This window comes from Theobroma cacao, chromosome 5, assembly GCF_053813885.1.
Source record: "Theobroma cacao isolate CCN51 chromosome 5, ASM5381388v1, whole genome shotgun sequence".
NCBI classification, from domain to species: domain Eukaryota; kingdom Viridiplantae; phylum Streptophyta; class Magnoliopsida; order Malvales; family Malvaceae; genus Theobroma; species Theobroma cacao.
Window position 1 is genome coordinate 156,121 of NC_142643.1, and position 19,131 is coordinate 175,251.

The following is a 19,131-nucleotide window of genomic DNA, read 5'->3' on the forward strand; positions in this document are numbered from 1 at the left end:
AATAAAAAGAAATTTTAATCCTACATTAGAAAATTAAAAAAATATATATTAAGATTTGGCCAAAAAAATATTTGTTCTCTATACCTGGTCTAAGGTAATAAAGAATACAAATAACACTAATAACAACAAACACATGATATTTGTATTTTTGAAGGGACTCAGCACCAACCAACCCAATCGCACCGCTCTTCCCTGCCTACCATCCACCATCGGCTTTTCTGGATGGCTGACCCAAGAAAATTATAGTAACACATAACCTCATTTTTAAGGTTTTATTCCCATTAAATGTTCCGAAAACTGCTTTCTTTAATCTCTTCTCTGCCACTATCCAACATCTCCAGCCCAAAGAATTCCTTCTAACGAGTTCCCTGCCTGCAACACATTACAACAACTGTGTCAACCTAAGAAGCAGCTAGACTTGCACACATGAATCACAAATATCAATCTTACTAATACATGGCTTTCCAATTATTCATTCTGCCCCCATCTAGACTTTAATGCCTAATCCATCCACCAAGGGGGACAAGTTTGGTCCAGGTTGTTACAATCTTAAAGACAAAATCTCTCTAATAAAAAGATCAGTTTACCACAAAATGATCAACCACAATTTCCAATCATAACCCTCTACTTCTTTTCTCAAAAATTTTGTGCAGCAATATAACAACACCGCAAGTGTTTCCAAATTAAAAAACTCCAAGAATAAAAAGGTCATACCCTACTCCGAGAAACTTTAGGTGGGAAGAAGTGGTTGTCTCTCATCAGATCCAACACGATGACTAGCCTGGAAAGAGACAAATTAAAAACATTAAGTTGGAGTGCAAGAGACCAAAGGCCCTCTCCAAGGTAAAGACAAGAACTTTCACAGAAAATTCATACCTCTTCATTTGCTCCTGCTGCCATATTTATGAAAGATTCTTTGGACCTGAAATATATATAAAGGAAAAAACAAAAAAAAAAAAAACATGTGACTGCAATGCAAGAGCTAACTTAGTTAAAACACTTTTCCATACAGCTAAACATATTTGAATCACGTTCCTCTGCCAAATTCTAGTTAGAATGCTGCTAAAGCAGGAACAATCACTATCACTGCAGCATTCATCTGATACATAAAGCAGGAACAGTCTTAACTTAAACCAACAAGGAAAGGTAACAGCAAATGTATAGAACATAAAAAATGAATACCAACTTGAAGCAATAGCACATTCCCCATAAAATTTCATCTAAAAAGGTTCATAAGAAAATTGGAAAAGAAGGGGTATATACCTGTGGTTGTCCTGATAATCTACCAGTTCCAGCTTCCCATTCTGTTGTTCATCTTTGACTTTGGAAAGAGGTGAAAAGAACTACAGAGAAAAGTAAAACATCGGAACAATACCACAAAGTACAGGTAAGCAAGCAGAATTCCCAAATTTTCAGTACTAAATTAGCCATCAATAAGGCAGCATCCTTACTAATTACCTGGTGCATAGAGATAAACACAATAGAAATTCCTAGGATGAAGTTCATGGTCAAAGTATGGCCAAATAGTGCCGCAGATGCTATGCCGGTAAAGATTGTAGCAACGGTTGAAGAATACTTCTTCAAAATTGTATCTGAATGCACAGAACAATGAGTTGAACACAACAATTTTGAGACAGAACAGAAAACAGGTGAGATGCCTTCATTGAAGCTATCTTTTAGTAAATTCTAATCCCATATGAACCTAGAATAGTCAATAAAAATTCATGAAATTAGATAAGTTATTAGTGTATTACCAGCATATTTGAAGAAAAAAGAGGATAAAATTCCCTGGGCTGCATTGTTAAATATAAGAAGCATAGTAGCTTTCGAATGTCCTTGTAGGATATCAAAGCTACTAGGACCTGAAACAATCCAAATGAGAACGTCAGAATAGCAGATACACAAGTGAAGATGGCAGACGGGCTTAATAGTTGCTTATTCAGACAAGAATTGCTGGGGCAATAACCAATAAAGTTCCCACCACAAGTGAATATGTTGGAGCAGAAAGCTTGCTCCAAATTGAAGTACTTAAAGATGAAAATAAAGCACACAAGATCAAAAGTAATTTGACTATAGCCAATAGCTCTTCTGCATATACGTTAACTTGCTTTACAGAATTAAATATGTTAATACTCTACCGTACCTTTAATAACAGCTGTTCCCAGTATTGCCAGGAAGTTAAATATAGCACCATATCCATATAAAAATAAGTTCTGCAAACCAAAAGAGACAAAATTTTAGAGGATAACCATAGAAAAGTAAGTAATTCCTTATCCTTTCTTGAGAAACCAGGCCAAATAGAAAAATTCCAGTGCTGCCAATCAGAACTCCTTCAATGACCATGCTAGATGGCTGCACATAACACTGATTGTCGCAAAGATAAAAGCTCTTCACTAGGTTTCCCATATGATCAAACTTCCTAATATCTGAGCAATATAATGTCAAGATATATTCTACATAAACCTTCCAAAGGAAAACAAACTAATCTTTTGTAGACATGGCAGGTACAAAGACTGAAATGGTTACTACAATTCTAACATCAATAAAATTACTCCTTTTGAAACTAACACAACGAAGTTCTAAAAGCATTTCTCTGGAACAGAAAGAGACCACAAATGCTAAAAAGTCTAAAAAATCACCTGAAGATAGATGCTTGTCTCATACTGACTCTTCAAAGCATACTCATTGTAGACGGAGGCCAAAGACGGAACAGTTACCTGAATGATTATTTCCAATGTTAAACTTCCAGGGTGTTAAAAAAAAGTTAAGGGGTAAAAACACAGATACAAAAGAATGATGAACATAAAACTACTTTCTGTCAAAACTGATTGCATGGCCCACACATAAACCAAGATATCACTAACATATGATTCAAATAGCCGAAGCCACTTACAAAAATCAATGTGTAGATGTAAGCACCCGTTGAAACAGGAAGGCCCAATGCTGTAGTACCCTCAGGTAAAGAACGCAACTGATTTACACTAATTCCAATGAGCAACAGAGCAAGAGCTTCCCACTGCAAATTAACCACTAATTAGCAATGCAACTATCATGTAACAAAGATGCCACCGATACCACACAGAACCAAGAATCATATGTGCAGTTAGTGCAATTAATCATTGTATTGACGTGTGCTTTCTTCTGATTGAATTCTTTTTAACCAGTTGATAGTTTCGAGTCTAACCTGTATCACAGAAAATCTACGTCTCATTATAATCTTCAGCAAAACAGCAATTACCAAAACCTGCATGTTCACCGAGCAGATGTAGAGAATTTTACAAGGAGCAGAAGCAATTATTTAAACCAAAAACTAATTCCAATATCTCAGAGGAATGAAACAAAAAGATTCCTCCAAGTGCCGCTATGCATCAAAGTATAAGCATAATTGAATTGGAAATAATGTTGACGCTAATTAGATGCAAAATAGTAAGAACTTGTTTAAAATTAGCATGTCACAATTTGAACCAAGCTCTCTGTATCCAAATTCCAAATAACATACACTCAAAGAAAAGAAGGAGCACAAAATTGCCATAATTAAGCAATGAACTACCCAGCAAACTGTAACCCCAATTAAACCCTTATCAGGAATGAAAGTATAACTGCTGAGAAACAAGAATTCTGAAAACTAAAAAGAACATCCGATTATGCAATAAACTAGCCAGCAAATGTTAGTATCAATGGAATAATGGTACTATAGAATTACTCATCAGCATTGAAGTATCACCACCATAATATAAAGAAAAGTGCCAAGAACTAAGGTCACAAACAAATTGAAGGTAATAGCTGCAAATAAGAACAAAGATTGGATAGATTATTACAAACTGGAGCTACCTTCAGGTTGCTCAGCATCTTCACAGTTGCAGGATTGAAATAAAGCTGCCAGTAAGCAATTGACACTAATTAGTAATGACTTATGACCTTTATCATGCTAAAAACAGACCCAAGAAACAGAACAACACCAGTCAGTATATAGAAAATTAAAAACATAGACTGTACAAATGCTACCCAACAATATTAATAAAATGCCCAGAGGAACCATTTAAAGAAATATACCTGCATAATGAACTTCAAATAGTTATTGATGGCATACAGAAGTGCTGGAACAGCAAGAAGAACATTGTTCCGAGCTGCCTGCAAGAAATGATGCTTGTAGATAGGATTATATTATGAATAATGAATCATTTTAGCATTACACCTTTCATGCCAAGAATGATAAAACATTATCATTATCTAGTACACGTGATTAATATGCAAAGCCATAGTTGAACTAGGCAATCAGTAGCTTTAAATAAAATTTTCAACTAATAGACTTTTACTATTACAATTTATCCTACTAGTCCAAATCAAGTATAAATCATGTATGTCATTAACAAATTTGTACCTGCATGAATGTGGAAATTGACAGAAGGGGCTTTTCCCCAACTTTCTGATTTCTAGCCTGTAAACATGTAAACATGGTTTCAATGAGATTGCTAAGGAGTTCATAAATATCATAAGTCCTCATATTCCCCCACCTCCCCATGCCAGAATGTACTTCAAAATATTTCATCAGCATCAAACAAAATAGTTACAGTCGCATGATAGAACCATACAAAGTTCAATAAAAATTAGGTCAATTTACGGCATGCCACGCTTCACTTCAAAAAGATCAACCCAATTTATCAAAGTAGAAAGGTTGACTCAAACAAAGAAATACAAGTTAAGAAATCAAGAAATAATTTGCATGTACCTGGAAAATAAGCATAACAACTGCAAATAGAACCTTTGCAACCTCCGTCAAAAAGTTAACACTAATGGGGCTAAACATGAAGCGCCCATCCACCTTGGACATATAAACCAAAATAGGCTGGCAGAAAAAGAAAATATCAAACACATGAAGAATCAAGATTGAGTGGAAAGGCAACCAAACCAGGACAAGCTAAAATGCGTAATTGCAGAACATTGAGGAAGGGCAGGAGACAAACAAATAGGTATGTGTATAAATGTAACAAAAGCAGAAATTGATAATGAATTACCTGGAAACCAACAAGAACACAATCGCCAACAACCAAGAAGACATTAAGGACACGTTGCTTTGATGATACCCTGCTTTTGTGGCGGTCATAAGCCCTAGACACACCTCTGGTAGTCGGGGAAACCAACTTCGAATGGCAGACACTGCATTCTATCATCCCGTTTTTCATTGGTTTGCCCCAAAACTATCACAACTACACAAAATAAAATCAGGAAACAAAGAAAATTTAGGCAAGTTGGAGTAAGTTAGTTACTGCTACATCAAATACTAACACCCAAATAAACAAAACTGAGAGAAATCCAAAATCTACAAGAAGTTGAAATGATTGGAATCCAATTTTTAAACAAAAAGTGAATGCCGAAGCAAAAGTTCGGTCATAATAGCTAATTCAGATTGCCCTAAGCATAATCAATTCATTTAAATTGTTTATAGATCCCATAGACTGAAGAAGGAGAGGGAAAAAAATTCCATTCCAAATTTAACGAGAAGCAAGAGCAGCATCAATATGATAACGGTGGATCTACGCTCAATAATCAGTAGCTGGATACTTATAATCCGACAAGCAAGTTTAAACAATTAAAGCAAAGAACATGCACTGAAATAACTTAAAATTCAGATCTTTCCATAACAACCTCAAGATTAACTTTTTTTATATATAATAAAAGGCAAGCAATTTATGAAGAAATGATTAAATTTGGAAACATAAATGCATCGCAGACAAATTCAGATCTTGCTAGTTGAAAGCGGGAAAGAAGCTTAAACAAAATAAAAATAAGAAAATGTTAGTGATATAATGACATTAATTAAGCTGACCTGCTTAGTGTTCTAACAAGGCATCTCCAGAATAAGCGTCGGTGGCGAGATCCGTAATTGAACCGCCTAATCTCAAATGAGAAATCGATTCCTATGAATCAGATTTGGAAGCGAAATTCAAATGAATAAGAAAAATGGTTAGAAATAGAAATCCCAAAGAGCAGTGCTGAGAAGATGCGATCATGCGAAGAATGTGCAGAGAGAGAGGCCTTTTAAAATTCAACTCTCTTTCTTGCTTTGAATGCACAACACGGCTTTCGGTTTTTGGAGCGGGAAGGACGCTTGTGTCACAGAGACACTGGGCAAGGGAAGGTGACAGACCAATAAGGTGTGGGTGTTGGGTGCGCGAAATAGAAGTCAAAGTGAAATACCGGGGTTGGGTGCGGGCTAATAATAATAGAATTATTCGTGCCTAATCGGTTTCGGCTCACCTGTTTCTTTCGCTTATATTTGTTGTTGTGCTTTTTAAGTAAGCTTTTGATGTGCGGTTTTTTTGATACCTAAATTTAATTCCTATTCATTTGGCATTCCTTTTTCTTTTTTCTTTCAATTTTACCCTTCATTTTCACAATCAACACAAGTTTTACTTCTACTTTGCCAGCCAGACAGCCTTGGGTTATAAATCTAATTAATTGTGAGAATTTTATCGAGTTATTGCATTTTAATCATATGATATAATTATATTATTCATTATTTTACTTATTGTAAAATAATTTTTTATAATATAAAATATATTAATAATTAAAATTAAGTATTATAGAAAGAAATCATTCATAGATTATAAACTAATATTAGCTAAAACATGAATATTAATGTTTCATACTTAAAAGGACAAATTTAGAATTTCATACGTTAATAAGGATGGATTTCTGAGACTAATAACACATTTTTCTGTAATCTTCTCATACAACTCAAATTCATCCGAGCTACAGGGAATTACAGATAGAGGGAATTGAGATACAGTACAGTCGTGCCTCCTGCAATCTGCATACAGCACCCGATTCCTCCTCTTTCCAGCTGCGTCGGAGGAACAACCCCTCTTCCAATCACAAGTATACCTATCCGATTCTCCTCTCTATTTCAACTGCGACAGGTACTTGACCCGCATCCCTCCCAGATTTTATTTTCTTTCCTGATGTGTCCCAATTGAATTACGAGTTGAGTTGAGTTATGCTTTCTCAATTTTGCTGCTAATTTGTTCTTTGGGCTTCTTCCCGCCTTTCTCCTTCGCCGTCCCGAGTTTGGGCTTCTCCGCTCTCCTCTCTTTTCATCTAGGAATTCGTAACTGATTCAAATTCAATTTTGGTTTTCTCCCTTTGCTTACTGGGTCAACTAAGCTGCAATGGCCTTTGCATTCCTCTATAAGCTACAGAATCTATGGCCGTTCAAAATCGATGATTTAAGAACATCCCATGACTTAGTTCGCAAGCTTTCCATACCCGACCACACTAAAAAGTTCGTTTTTGCTGTTACGCTACCTCATACTCAATCTGTCATTTACATTCTTTCTGCTCAGAATTTGTCTGAGAGGTCAGCTGCTGATGCCGAGTGTCTTATTAGGGAACTTAGACCTGATGCTGTTGTAGCTCAGATTAGTCACCAGGCTCTGTTCGAGATTCAATCCCAAGACACTGAAATTGGAGACAACCTTGACAACACTATTCCCACTTCATCTTTTGGAGTGCTTAAACGATGCTTTGTTGATAAGATTAACAAGGACAATTATGAGAATGTGGCTGGCAAATTGGTTTTAAGAGAGATCTTTGGGGTTGGTTTTCATGGCCATTTCTTGGCTGCCAAGGGGGCAGCAAGGGAGGTTGGTTCATCTTTTATGGTGCTTGAATCACCATTTACTAGCAATTTTCCTATGCAGGATCCCTCCAGGGAAGTTGAGGCAGGGAGCAAAGTTAAAGGTCTAGTTAGTAGTTTGGTTCCTCAAAAAAGCACTTTGGTTCTAGCTTCGAGTTGTAGGAGGTTCTGCATTACCAATGATGTTCGGTCGCAATTGGTGAAGTTCTTGTCTTCACATATAGATTTACTGGATTCAGGTTCTGTTTCTGAGGTGGACTCAAATGAAATTCAGCCGAGAAAGGGTTATGAGGCTCCACCATTTGCCCAATCAGTTTATCCACTGCTTGTGGATCTACATGATATATTTGTTGATCTTCCTCCGATTGGAAGAGCATTAGCACTCTCGCAAAAGATGCTTTTAGATGTAAACAGGGGGGAAGTTGTGGATACCAGGATAATATCTGAAGTTTACACCTTCAGGATTGCAGTTGAAGCATTGAGAGTTGCACTTAATAATGCTGGCCGGCTACCTATTGACAAATTACAAAATGCCAACACATCTAAGGTTTCATTTTCTGAGCTTCCGATTGAGGACAAGTCCCATGCATTCCATGCACAGGCTCTTCAAAGCCTGTCTAAGAAGTTCAAGACTATAGTAGCCATAGTGGATGCTAGTAGCTTGGCAGGTCTCAGGAAAAATTGGAACACTCCCGTTCCTCCAGAGGTCAAGGATTTAGTTGTGCATCTTGTTACGGATGGTGCAGGTGATGGGGATGGGGAGCCCTCAAGCCACATTGACAGGAAGCAGTTGTTATCTAATAAACCTGTGGTGGCAGTGGGTGCTGGTGTGACAGCTGTTTTTGGAGCTTCATCTATCTCTAAGCTTATTCCTGCATCAACCTTCATGAAGATTATAACATTGAAGGTTCCTGCTTCAGTGAAGCTGGTTATGACCCAGACCCAGAAGGTTGTAGCAATGGCGCTTGGTAAAACTCTTGGTCCATCAAAATTGGTAGCCCCTGGCCTTGCAAGTTCTGGAGTGAATTCATCTGTCTTCAAGGCAGCTGCTTCTGCTGAGAAAATCCGGACAGTGGTCCATGGTGTGATTGCCTCTGCTGAAAAAACCAGCTTTTCAGCCATGAGAACAGCTTTCTACGAAATAATGAGGAAAAGGCAGGTGCAGCCAATTGGTGTCCTACCATGGGCTACTTTTGGGTGTAGTATCGCAACTTGCACAAGCTTGCTTGTATATGGAGCTGGTATTGAATGTGCTGCTGAGTCTCTTCCTGCAGCTCGCTCAATTGCGAGTTTGGGTCGTGGGATTCAGAGTTTACAGCAGGCATCTCAAGCAGTAAGGCAGACAGAGGGCAACAGAATACAAAAATCTATAGAATCCTTAATGTACAGGTTGAAGAAAGTGAAGATTCAATAGTAGTTTGATCCTTGTCTTTTGATTGTATACTGATCGATAAGTACTTAGTTGATAGAGTGATGCCTGAAGAAGGGGTGACAGAGATTACTATGTAGATAAAAGTCCACAGAGGTGTTATTTGTAACCTCATGAATGTTTATTTTTGTCTCTTACTACTAGGAATTCATTTGAATCATTGGATACTTAAATGCATATCATTTTTCACAAAGTATTTGCACTTGGTTTCTTTTTCTTTTTATACTATTTTGAATGTTATATATTTGTGTATCTGTCATGTAATTCTTTCACTGTTGGATGCTGTTTATCTTTGATTTCCTATTCATGGTGGTGATCTTGTTCTTTCTCCTACACCAGCAGTTAATCACTTGAGTTTTTTTTTGAATCAGTTTGTTTTTTACCCTGGTAGTTGAAAGGGAAAAGATTAAGAAGCCTGAAAACAGAAATACTTTAGGAGTCTCACTCAGTCTTTATTATTTACACCTAGTCCTACTCCTATAAAAAAACACAACTTTTCCTAGACAAAAACAGAAGGCAACGTCACAACTCGCTAGCTGCCTCGTCTGTCTCTCTCTTTCTGCAAAGTTCAAACTGGAAAACGTTGTGTTGAGCGTTGGGCGTTGAGCGTTGGGCAATCAGCTGTTCTTATTAGCATTATGATTATGTCCAGTTCAGGTTCGAAGCAGCAACCGTCCTCGTCAAAGCCGCCCAAAACCCCTAACCCCATCACCCACCCCGACCTCCTTAACCCTAACCCCGCCGCCGCCAAATCCAATATCATCAAAATGTCCCCTCCTCCTAATCCTCTGGGTCTTACCCCGCAGGACGTGGTTCTCTCACGCGCCTCCCACCTCACGCGCCAGGAACTCCTGAAGCGCCGATTGCAGCACCTCAAGCAGCTCTCTCGATGCTACCGAGACCACTACTGGGCTCTCATGGAAGACGTCAAGATCCAGTATAGGGACTACTACTGGAAGTTCGGCGTCAGCCCTTTCAGGCATGAGCTTAATCATGATCCCGCAGATGGAGATATTGGTGCTAATCCTAGTAATAACATTGAGGGCTCTGCTGATAACAATCTTGTTAACAACAACAATTATAATATCAATGTTAATGTTAATAATCATAATAATACTAGTTTGGATTTTAAGAACAATCACCGCTGTTTGTTTGTTGGGTGTAAATTCAAGGCCATGGCTTTGACTAGCTTTTGCCATCTCCATATTCTCTCCGATTCCAAGCAGAAGCTTTATAAGGCTTGCACTTATGTCATCAAGAGGTATCTCTCTCTCTTTTCAATTTTGGCCTTCTCTTTTCTATTCTTACATTTGTTTCTCCTCTCCCCTTTGATGGGTATTCATTCTTGCTGTTCTTTTGTGTGATGAGTCATTCTACCTTGCGTTTGACATGCCTTCACATTTGGTGTTGGTTATGTTTTTGTTTCCAATAAGAAGATGACAACTATGAATGAGAATGACCATTGATTGCTTAACCGGGGAAGCTGACATTTGCTAGAATTGACTGCTATTGAAGTTTGATTTATGAGCTGAAATTTATTCTTCGGCTGAATTTGTGTAGTGCTCAGGCAGGACCTATAACATGTGGAAAGCCTATACTCAGATCCACCGTTCCTTCTCTCTGTACAGTCCACTTCCAAAAGGCTCAGAAACATGTTAACAGGGCCTTGAAGAAAGCAGGTCTAAATGTTGCCTCATCAAGTAAGCTTGCTCCTAAGTTTCATGTCATAGTGGCAGAATATGTACATCAAATCCAAGCCAAAAGAAGAGCCGCTCCAAAGGGAGATACAAGCAAACCTACAATTAAGGAAGAGAGTGCTAGCTGAACCTTACTCTCAGCAACTGCAGATGTAACAAAGGCTGGTGAAAATCAACAAAAAATCAAAGGTGAGATATTTTCTGAGAAAATGCTGTAAAAATTAAGAAAACTACGCAAAGGAGGGCTTTGTTTAGACATCATAAAGCCTCTTTAAGCTCCTTTATATGCATCTCCTATTTGATGTTTCTTATTCTTGTGCCAAGACTTAATTATGAGCCTGCTATTGATCCTTCCCTTCCAAGAAAGATGACACCTGGTTCTTTAATTGTTTGTTTCACTTGAGCTAACTTTTGTTATCACCAATTATGCACATGTATTCTTTCCATTAAACTTGGCATATGATTATTAATTTGCTGTGATGCATTTGGAAACAGAAGACTCTTAATATCTTGTGTAGATTACATAATCTTTGTCAATTTACACCATCCTTTTGTTTACTTTCTTTTTCCATTGTCAATCGTGTGATCCTGTTAGCCATCAATCCAGGTGTCAACTTGCTGCCTGACAATGGAGCCCAAGTCAAAGTGCATTTTCATCATTGACGTATTAGTACTGACACGGGAATCATAGACATCAATGAACTCCGCTGTGAAACAACCTGCTTCACACAATGTGCATGCCTTCTCAGCTTGATGAGTTTGCCGGAAGTGGTGTGACAAAGGTGGTTTCAAGCCTTAAAAACTTGGACATTTCCAACTTGCTTATTCAACTGAAGATTCATTCCTGATATTATAGTATTTGTAATATATGGAGCCCTGGAGAAGCTTCAAACCCTTTCTGGCAGGTTGTAGACAAGAACCTCTATATCAAGCCTTGTATAGCATAACCAATTCAAATAGTTTCAATAGGACACTCCCGGAGCTTGTGCTTGTTCCTCTTGTTCCTTGTTGATTTATGAGCATCTGTAATCAGGTAATAGATGGATCTTAGTAGTGAATTTCGTTGCTAAGATTAGTCTATGTAGAAATCAAGAATGCAGCTTCCAAAATCTATACTTTTCTTTGATTGCTATGTGTTTTTCCCTCTTTTCTCTATTTGGTGGTAAGTGATTGTCCAAATAAGTAGTGACTAGCTGGACCACGTGTGAAAGCATTGATTTGATAATACTTATTTGGTAGGCCATGTGCACTAGACTTTCATCATCCTTTAAAGAATGTTTGGTAGGAGGGAAAGAGGAAGGAAAGCTTTCTTTCTAGTTATTTTATTTACAATTTTACTCATTTAAAACGCAAAGAAAAAACAGTTGTCCTACCCCTCTTTCATTTTCTCTTTCTTCATCTTTTCCTTTTCCTATTTAACCAATTGATTTCTATTGGAAATCGGATTTGGTGATAGGAGACATGACAATGCAAACAAAAGCAAATAAAATACCAGTATGGGAATGAACTTCATCTTAGAATGCAAACTAAATGCAATCTCCACATGCATCAATAATATATATATTTTCCTTGGCAACCATGAATGGAAGGACGACAATTACTATAATTCCCTTTAACCTGGAGACCAAATGCTGCTACAATTATCTTAATACAAACAACTTTAATATGCAGTCAGTACAACTCGCCTAGTTCCGCTATTGATTAGGTTAAAAAAAACACCTCATCAGCAGTTTTAAGTTAGCAAACGGAAGAATATCTTTGTATGGGTACCCTATCTCATGTCAACTGGACCAATTAGCCCAGCAGCTATAGAATATAAGCTGATCAGGAAAAGGGGATCTTGCCTAACGATTGGACCGGCCGTGATGTCTATGGCGCTTGCTGGAGCGTTCTTCCTTATCCTTAGAGGTCCTTTTCCGAGAGATTTCTCCCCCCTCTGCAGTGCTCCTGGAGTGAGAGAGCTCTTCTCTGTCCACAAAACTACACTTATGACGGTGATCCTCCCTCTCTATAGGAGTCCTTTTCTGAGAAGACTCTGACCTATCCGTAGAGCTTTTTCTATGATGGTGTTCTTCCTCCACAGAATTCCTTTTGCTAGAGCTCTCTTGCCGTCCCCCTGCTGTCCTTTTGTGTCCATCTCTCTCGATAGAGCTACTTCTTTGGGAGAATTCTTCTCTGTCCACAGAGCTCCTCTTGTGAGAGTATTCTTCCTTCTCCACTGAGCTCCTTCGTTTTCTAGGGGGTGATGGGACCTAGAAGCATACGTAGACAAATTGATATCATTAATTAAAATGTTCTATCAGTTTAGGTTGGGTCTTCCAAGGCTTAATGCCTCAAGTCTTTCCAAACATAAAAACTGGGATTGCAACCCCAAAAATATAACAAGAAAAGAGGCAAAGCAGTTGGGAGAAATGCAAATACAATGGACGTTAGTGACACCAGTAACTCTTACAAATTCAGGAAGCAAAGAAAATGTCATGCACGGTAGTATCAAAACTTTTGCAACAATGTATTCCCAAAACTTATTTTGGTCCACTTAAGCATATGCATATGCAAGTATATATGCACAGAATTTGAAAATTTTGTACAATAGTAAGGTAAAAGGGACCATACCTGAAAACGAGACATGTATCTTCCTTCAGGTGGAGGACGAATGCCAAGTGTTTTTAAATCCTCATAGGGAATCTGTCGCCTGGTTTTTTTAGGGGAAATAGATAATGAGCAGTGTTATAGCAAACAGAAAGCTGCAGCTGTCAATAATATAGCCACAAGGGATAAATACTTTTGCGAATATAGCACTACTAGTTTTTTTTGCATCTTAACAAACCCAAAGCTTCATAAAAACACGGTAACTTTTGGATATAATGTACCATCAGAATCATTTGCTTATATAATTGAAATCAAGAAAAATATAGTAAACAAAGATGTTGACATGCAGGAAGCAGTTTTAATGATGAAAATTGATAAGGCAAAAGAATGATGTAGTGTAAAGATTATTAGATAATTTAAACACGAAAATCTGCACAAAAATGATGAGAATGATGGCGCCTACAAGGGAGCTCTAAATGGTCTTTCTCGTCCTCCAAAACGAAGTTGTCCCGACTCTTTTTTACCACCGAGTCCTCCTCCTGTTGGGAATTAGGAAAAATTGTCATTGATTGGCATTATACCCTATGTGCAGGAAATTGAAAAGCAGAGCAAATTTTGACTGACCTAGTCTTCTAGGAATCCACCCAGGCATCAACTGTTGCCTGTTATAATCAACTATAACTTCAGAGTCATCGATAAATGAATGGTGAGCATCCTGCATTGCAGCAATCATCACTAGTATGGGTTTCCACAGTAGAAAATTCAAGCAGAAAATGGCAGTTAAAATGACTTTGTCATACTCGTTCACCCTTTTAATTCTATATAAACTGGGCATCAAAGATGTTATGGATGGTAGATCTCCCTGACTAAACTAAAATTAATACTGAAACATGCTTTCAGAGCACAACTTAGGTTGCTTGTAGTGTATTATGATGGCCGGCTACTTTGGCAGATTAAAGATATTAACTTGAAGCACGAGCTGCAACCGAGCAGTTGGCTCATTACTTGGTGCATGATCCCCTATCTAGAGAGCAGGATGCGAATCCCCCTTCTCCCAATTAAAAAAAAAAAAACTTAAAGCACAAGCTGAATATGTGAGGGCAAAAGTAAAGTACTATAAGATAGAGGCCAAATCAGGTCCCTGGAAGCTAAGCATAAAATATTAAGTTAATAAAGAGAAGGCAAGGGAAAATAAGCATGAGTGTTGTGTACCTTATATGCACGACGCATTTCTCTCTCTGTTTCAAATTCAACAAAAGCATAACCCCGGGAGGCACCAGTCACTGCAATGAAAGAGCAAGAGAAAAAAAAAAAAAGAAGAATTTTAAATGGCAATGCATCCCTCAAACTAGAAAGCAAACAACACAGACACCAATTGCATGAAACTGAATATGGGAAACAAGGAAAGTTAATATGAAAAAATAATTGTAGGTGTTACTGAACAACTATCTGATATGCAAAAGCTAGTAGTAGTTATTTCACAACTAAATGAGGATCAAAAGAAACAATGTAACTTTCATGTGATGTTTAGCTGAAGCAAGATCAAGCAAAAATGGCAGTAAAGAAAAAAAAAACCCGAAAATGTTACCAATATGCCGCACTAAGCGCAAGTTTTTGACTCGGCCATATTTGCTCATAGCCTGAAACACCCAAATCAAAGCAATCACAAGAAACAAAAAGAAAAGAACTTTATCAGTTGAATAGCAAAAACCAAAATAAAAGGGGGAAGGTGGGGGCAGGGGGATGTTTTGGGACCTTGTGGAGAGTGTGTTCGGTGGTCAAGTGAGAGAGGCGAGAGACGAAGATGGTGTGGTAAGGATCACCAATGAGCTTGGGGTCACCCAAAGGGTCATCTGCAATTAATAAACGAATTAACCAAAAAATAAAAGTGGGAAAATTAAGAATAAGGAAAGTGAGAGAAATCGAAAAAAGAAATTACAGAGGGAAGCATTGGAGCAGAGAAGAGCTCGATAAACGGCGTTGTCGTGGGGGAGGATGTCGGTGCCGTCGATGCTTCCCGCCTGAATGGGATGGTAGGTCTCCGCGTAGAACACCGAGTTTACGTTGTTGCTGCCGCCCATCCTCTTTGCACTTTTGCAGAGTGAGACTTAGAAATGAGAATGAAAGGGAAAAAACAGAACACTAGTTACCCCCTTTGTTCTCTAATAGTACTCCTATATATACCATGAATAAAATAAATTTGTTTGCTACTACTACTTAGGAAAGATTTGATGGTTGATTTTGCGAGAGAAGGATACGGGTCGGTGATTTGGTGGGTCCCAAACAGAAGCGGAAATCCCAACATTATCAAGACATAAGCTAAGTTAGGTCACTGAACTCATCAGTTTCTGTCTGTAAGAGGGACTGGGAAGAGAAGAGAACAAGTATAAGTAGACCTCCTCCTGCCTCCTGTTAGGCCTTGGTTTGGGCTTTCATTTTCCTTCTCTTCCATTTTCCCCCAAAGGAAAGGAAACTCTACGCTCTACACTGCACCTATTAGGAGTTGAACTCTAACTAACCCCAAACCAAATAGAAAAATGTTGTCCATTCGATCCCCTGCGGCTCAGCTGCTGCTCAGAAGTTGTAGTTTCTACTCTACCACTGCATCGGCTGCAGCTGTGGAAGCTGAGAGAACTATCCGAGAAGGCCCTAGAAACGACTGGACACGCCAGCAGATCAAGTCCATCTACGATTCTCCTGTTCTTGATCTCCTTTTCCACGGAGTCTGTTTCATTTTTTCGCTCTCTCTCTCTCTCTCATACATATGTTTTTCTTAGGCATTACTTTCTTTGCTTGCTCGCAATCACCAAATTCAATTTAAGCACATAGCATTTTTTGTAGCCTGAGGTTCAAATTTCCAATTTTTATCACAACTTTACTTGCATTTACTGTCTCTTCTCCTCAGATGCGTCTAATCGTTTGACTTTGCTACTTTAGGCTCAAGTTCACAGATATGCTCATAACTTTCGAGAGGTGCAGCAGTGTACCCTCCTCTCAATCAAGACTGGTGGATGTAGTGAGGATTGTTCATACTGTCCTCAGTCCTCAAGGTATCATACAGGGCTAAAGGCCCAAAAGCTTATGACTAAGGAAGCTGTAATGCAGGCAGCTAAACAGGTTAGCAGCTTCATCTCTTCATCCTTTGCATTCTGCTTGAGCATTCTAATCATACTCAACTCTACTAAATGGCTTACTAATCTCAAACTAGTTGGTTTTTGATATCTATAGATTGCAATGTTTTCCCTTTGTACATAAAATTGGTGCTGCACTGCTGCAATGATGGTTTGCAGCTTTTGACATTCGGCACAATATCTTTATTGCATTGTAACTTTGCAATGGATGACATTATCGCTACTGTTTATCTGGAGAATTCATCTGGTTGAGTTTCGATACTTCCTCTTAATTTTATGCTTATGCTGTGCAGCCAAAGTATGTTTGAATCAGATTACTGGGGGAGCTTCTTCTTTTCTTTTTTTTTTAGGGGAAAGTTTGTAAGAGAATAAAATTGATGGTAATTTTTTCGATGTTTTTGGAAGAAATGAAAGGTTATGCAAAGATACAGCATGAAAAATACTGCTCTAATATGACTAGTTTCCACTTTTGAGTTGTTTCATTGGTGTTTAGTCATGTTATTAATTGATATGATGGGCAACTTATTATATGGTGAACTTTATAGAGTTCTTATACCTGCACCAGGTAGTTAATTACTGTTTTCCACTACAACTGATAGGTTGTATAAACTGCTATCAAATGTACATTTAGCTGTAATTTGTATGTGGCACTTCTTGCATGATTTGAAGTTATTTGTATATTTTTGGCAGGCAAAAGAGGCTGGTAGTACACGCTTTTGCATGGGTGCTGCATGGAGAGACACTGTAGGAAGGAAAACTAACTTCAACCAAATTCTTGAATATGTAAAACAAATTAGGTAATAATGCATCATTGATGTCAGATTGCTTATGGGAGTTAATAATGCACTATAATAGGCATTCTTTTAGAGATGTTCCTTCCTTATCTCCGCCATTTTCAAAATAACATTTTGAAATGTGTTGATCACGTTGTTGCTCTAATTAACATTAATTTCTAAGATTTTGTCCATCAAATGTCAAATGGTATTTGAAGTGTCTATCATGTACCAGGGATATGGGAATGGAGGTGTGTTGCACTTTAGGCATGCTAGAGAAGCAGCAGGCTCTTGAACTCAAGAAGGCTGGCCTTACAGCTTACAACCATAATCTTGATACCTCAAGAGAATATTACCCAAACATTATTACAACCAGAACTTATGATGAGCGATTGGAAACCCTTCAACATGTCCGTGAAGCAGGAATTAATGTCTGTTCAGGTGATTGGTTAAACTTTGTGATAATATTATAAATGAAAGCATTCACTCTTTATATGATTTGCTATCTAGTCATCTAGAGCTATAAGTTAATACTATCCAAACTTCTTTATCTTCTTTATTGTCTTCTTTTTGAGAAGGTTCAACTGATAAAGAAAGGAGGAAAGTTTTAGCTGGTTTCTTTTCTGGAGTTGGCAAGAAAAATTAACTGGGTTTCTGGTTTCATAACATGTTTGTCTTTCTACTATTTAAATGATAAAGTTCCGTCTTGCTGAAAAACCTTTGATGTTTGAAAGGTCTCTTATAAAGCTCTCATATTCTATATATTTTTAGGCAGAAGACAGTCAATTCTGAAAAATCTTTTGATGAGTAATTTTAACATTGGTGTTGTAAATTCTGGATGATTCCTATCATTAAGCTTCTATATATCCTGAGTTTATCTCTTCAATTTTCATTTTTAATTTCTTCAAAAGGAAAGAATGATAATTTACTTGTCTGTTAACAGGTGGAATTATAGGGCTTGGAGAAGCAGAGGAGGACCGGGTTGGCTTGTTGCACACGCTGGCAACGCTTCCCTCTCACCCAGAGAGTGTTCCCATTAATGCCTTGGTTGCAGTGAAAGGCACGCCGCTTCAAGATCAAAAGGTAATTCCAACTTTGACAAGTAACAATAGCATTGGCAGGTGTTAATGATCCTTCATTCATTCTTCTTTTTCTCCTTGTTTTCCTCTTGACTTTTATAATAATCCAATGATGTGTACCAAACTGCGCCGCATTCTGCATTCTTGTGATAAAGATGGAAGTGAACTTATTATGTACTTACATTACACCCTGTATTCTAGGTTGGATATCATGTTTTCCTGAATTGTCATCAATGCATTAGCAATTTAGCATTACTCAGTGAGTTTGAGAATCAGTGGCTTCATTAATATTTCTCATGACTTGTTCAGCCTGTTGAAATATGGGAGATGATACGAATGATTGCAACTGCTCGTATAGCCATGCCAAAATCAATGGTAAGGTTGTCAGCTGGCAGAGTTCGATTCTCCATGCCTGAGCAGGCATTATGTTTTCTTGCCGGAGCAAATTCCATCTTCACTGGTGAGAAGCTGTTGACAACTCCTAACAATGATTTTGATGCTGATCAACTTATGTTCAAAATCCTTGGGCTGATTCCAAAAGCTCCAAGCTTTTCCGAGGAAGCAGCAAAGACTTCCGAAGCAGAAAACTGTGAGGAAGCTCTCTCAAGTTCAGGTTGAGGCTCTCCTGATCCATGGCAGTATCTTTAATTTAATTCTAGCTGGTGAGTCACTTAGTTATCAGATGTAAGGGATTCCTGCGCAATAAATGACCATTAGTTCCTGGTCTTGACAGTCAAAGTCTGCCTTTTAAAAGAATCAGTGACGCCTTTCTACTGGATTAATTTTCACATCTTCAC

General features: G+C 38.0%; 5 protein-coding genes across 6 annotated transcripts; 3 read left to right on the forward strand and 2 right to left on the reverse strand.

Annotated features, from left to right (window-relative positions):
• Window positions 1-25: 25 nt before the first annotated feature.
• On the reverse strand, window positions 26-6,072 carry LOC18597413 (Nucleotide-sugar transporter family protein). Its single transcript, XM_018121517.2, has 16 exons — window positions 5,828-6,072; window positions 5,016-5,207; window positions 4,730-4,846; window positions 4,382-4,438; window positions 4,054-4,131; window positions 3,832-3,876; window positions 3,185-3,244; window positions 2,894-3,016; window positions 2,640-2,717; window positions 2,144-2,213; window positions 1,755-1,862; window positions 1,459-1,592; window positions 1,264-1,343; window positions 877-922; window positions 715-781; window positions 26-372 (listed from the first exon to the last, which is right to left on the reverse strand). The coding sequence occupies exons 2-15, from the start codon at window positions 5,181-5,183 to the stop codon at window positions 731-733; spliced, it is 1,215 nt and encodes a 404-aa protein (XP_017977006.1). The 5' UTR covers window positions 5,184-5,207; window positions 5,828-6,072; the 3' UTR covers window positions 26-372; window positions 715-730.
• Window positions 6,073-6,703: 631 nt separating this feature from the next.
• On the forward strand, window positions 6,704-9,258 carry LOC18597414 (uncharacterized). The gene has a single exon (XM_007026450.3). It carries the CDS (start codon window positions 7,170-7,172, stop codon window positions 9,048-9,050), a length of 1,881 nt encoding a protein of 626 aa, XP_007026512.3. The 5' UTR covers window positions 6,704-7,169; the 3' UTR covers window positions 9,051-9,258.
• Window positions 9,259-9,562: 304 nt separating this feature from the next.
• Window positions 9,563-11,894, forward strand: LOC18597415 (uncharacterized). 2 transcript variants are annotated; one of them, XM_018121324.2, is made up of 3 exons: window positions 9,563-10,326; window positions 10,626-10,951; window positions 11,358-11,894. In XM_018121324.2, exons 1-2 carry the CDS (start codon window positions 9,704-9,706, stop codon window positions 10,888-10,890), a joined length of 888 nt encoding a protein of 295 aa, XP_017976813.2. In that variant the 5' UTR covers window positions 9,563-9,703; the 3' UTR covers window positions 10,891-10,951; window positions 11,358-11,894. The 2 variants fall into 2 exon arrangements, with proteins under 2 accessions (XP_017976813.2, XP_007026513.3); XM_007026451.3 differs by having other exon boundaries at window positions 9,564-10,326; window positions 11,370-11,894.
• Window positions 11,247-15,432, reverse strand: LOC18597416 (RNA-binding (RRM/RBD/RNP motifs) family protein). The gene is made up of 9 exons (XM_007026452.3): window positions 15,291-15,432; window positions 15,107-15,204; window positions 14,940-14,991; window positions 14,564-14,634; window positions 13,976-14,066; window positions 13,815-13,890; window positions 13,376-13,454; window positions 12,607-13,014; window positions 11,247-11,785 (listed from the first exon to the last, which is right to left on the reverse strand). The coding sequence occupies exons 1-8, from the start codon at window positions 15,430-15,432 to the stop codon at window positions 12,607-12,609; spliced, it is 1,017 nt and encodes a 338-aa protein (XP_007026514.3). The 3' UTR covers window positions 11,247-11,785.
• Window positions 15,433-15,888: 456 nt separating this feature from the next.
• BIO2 (Radical SAM superfamily protein) lies at window positions 15,889-19,116 on the forward strand. Its single transcript, XM_007026453.3, has 6 exons — window positions 15,889-16,074; window positions 16,289-16,468; window positions 17,173-17,279; window positions 17,491-17,696; window positions 18,199-18,338; window positions 18,644-19,116. Exons 1-6 carry the CDS (start codon window positions 15,889-15,891, stop codon window positions 18,950-18,952), a joined length of 1,128 nt encoding a protein of 375 aa, XP_007026515.1. The 3' UTR covers window positions 18,953-19,116.
• Window positions 19,117-19,131: the final 15 nt, after the last annotated feature.

Bases quoted from the DNA above. Each gene is read 5' to 3' on its own strand.
- LOC18597413 (XM_018121517.2), bottom strand. From the start codon at position 5,183: ATGAAAAACGGGATGATAGAATGCAGTGTCTGCCATTCGAAGTTGGTT. The intron at 3,017-3,184 runs GTTAGACTCGAA...GTTAATTTGCAG, and splicing joins GTAGATTTTCTGTGATACAG to TGGGAAGCTCTTGCTCTGTT. The intron at 1,344-1,458 runs GTAATTAGTAAG...TTTTCTCTGTAG, and splicing joins TGTTTATCTCTATGCACCAG to TTCTTTTCACCTCTTTCCAA.
- LOC18597414 (XM_007026450.3), top strand. From the start codon at position 7,170: ATGGCCTTTGCATTCCTCTATAAGCTACAGAATCTATGGCCGTTCAAA.
- LOC18597415 (XM_018121324.2), top strand. From the start codon at position 9,704: ATGATTATGTCCAGTTCAGGTTCGAAGCAGCAACCGTCCTCGTCAAAG. The intron at 10,327-10,625 runs GTATCTCTCTCT...GAATTTGTGTAG, and splicing joins TGCACTTATGTCATCAAGAG to TGCTCAGGCAGGACCTATAA.
- LOC18597416 (XM_007026452.3), bottom strand. From the start codon at position 15,432: ATGGGCGGCAGCAACAACGTAAACTCGGTGTTCTACGCGGAGACCTAC. The intron at 13,891-13,975 runs GTCAGTCAAAAT...AATTCCCAACAG, and splicing joins GTGGATTCCTAGAAGACTAG to GAGGAGGACTCGGTGGTAAA. The intron at 13,455-13,814 runs GTAGGCGCCATC...TAAAAAAACCAG, and splicing joins AGACCATTTAGAGCTCCCTT to GCGACAGATTCCCTATGAGG.
- BIO2 (XM_007026453.3), top strand. From the start codon at position 15,889: ATGTTGTCCATTCGATCCCCTGCGGCTCAGCTGCTGCTCAGAAGTTGT. The intron at 17,280-17,490 runs GTAATAATGCAT...ATCATGTACCAG, and splicing joins GAATATGTAAAACAAATTAG to GGATATGGGAATGGAGGTGT. The intron at 18,339-18,643 runs GTAATTCCAACT...TGACTTGTTCAG, and splicing joins CGCCGCTTCAAGATCAAAAG to CCTGTTGAAATATGGGAGAT.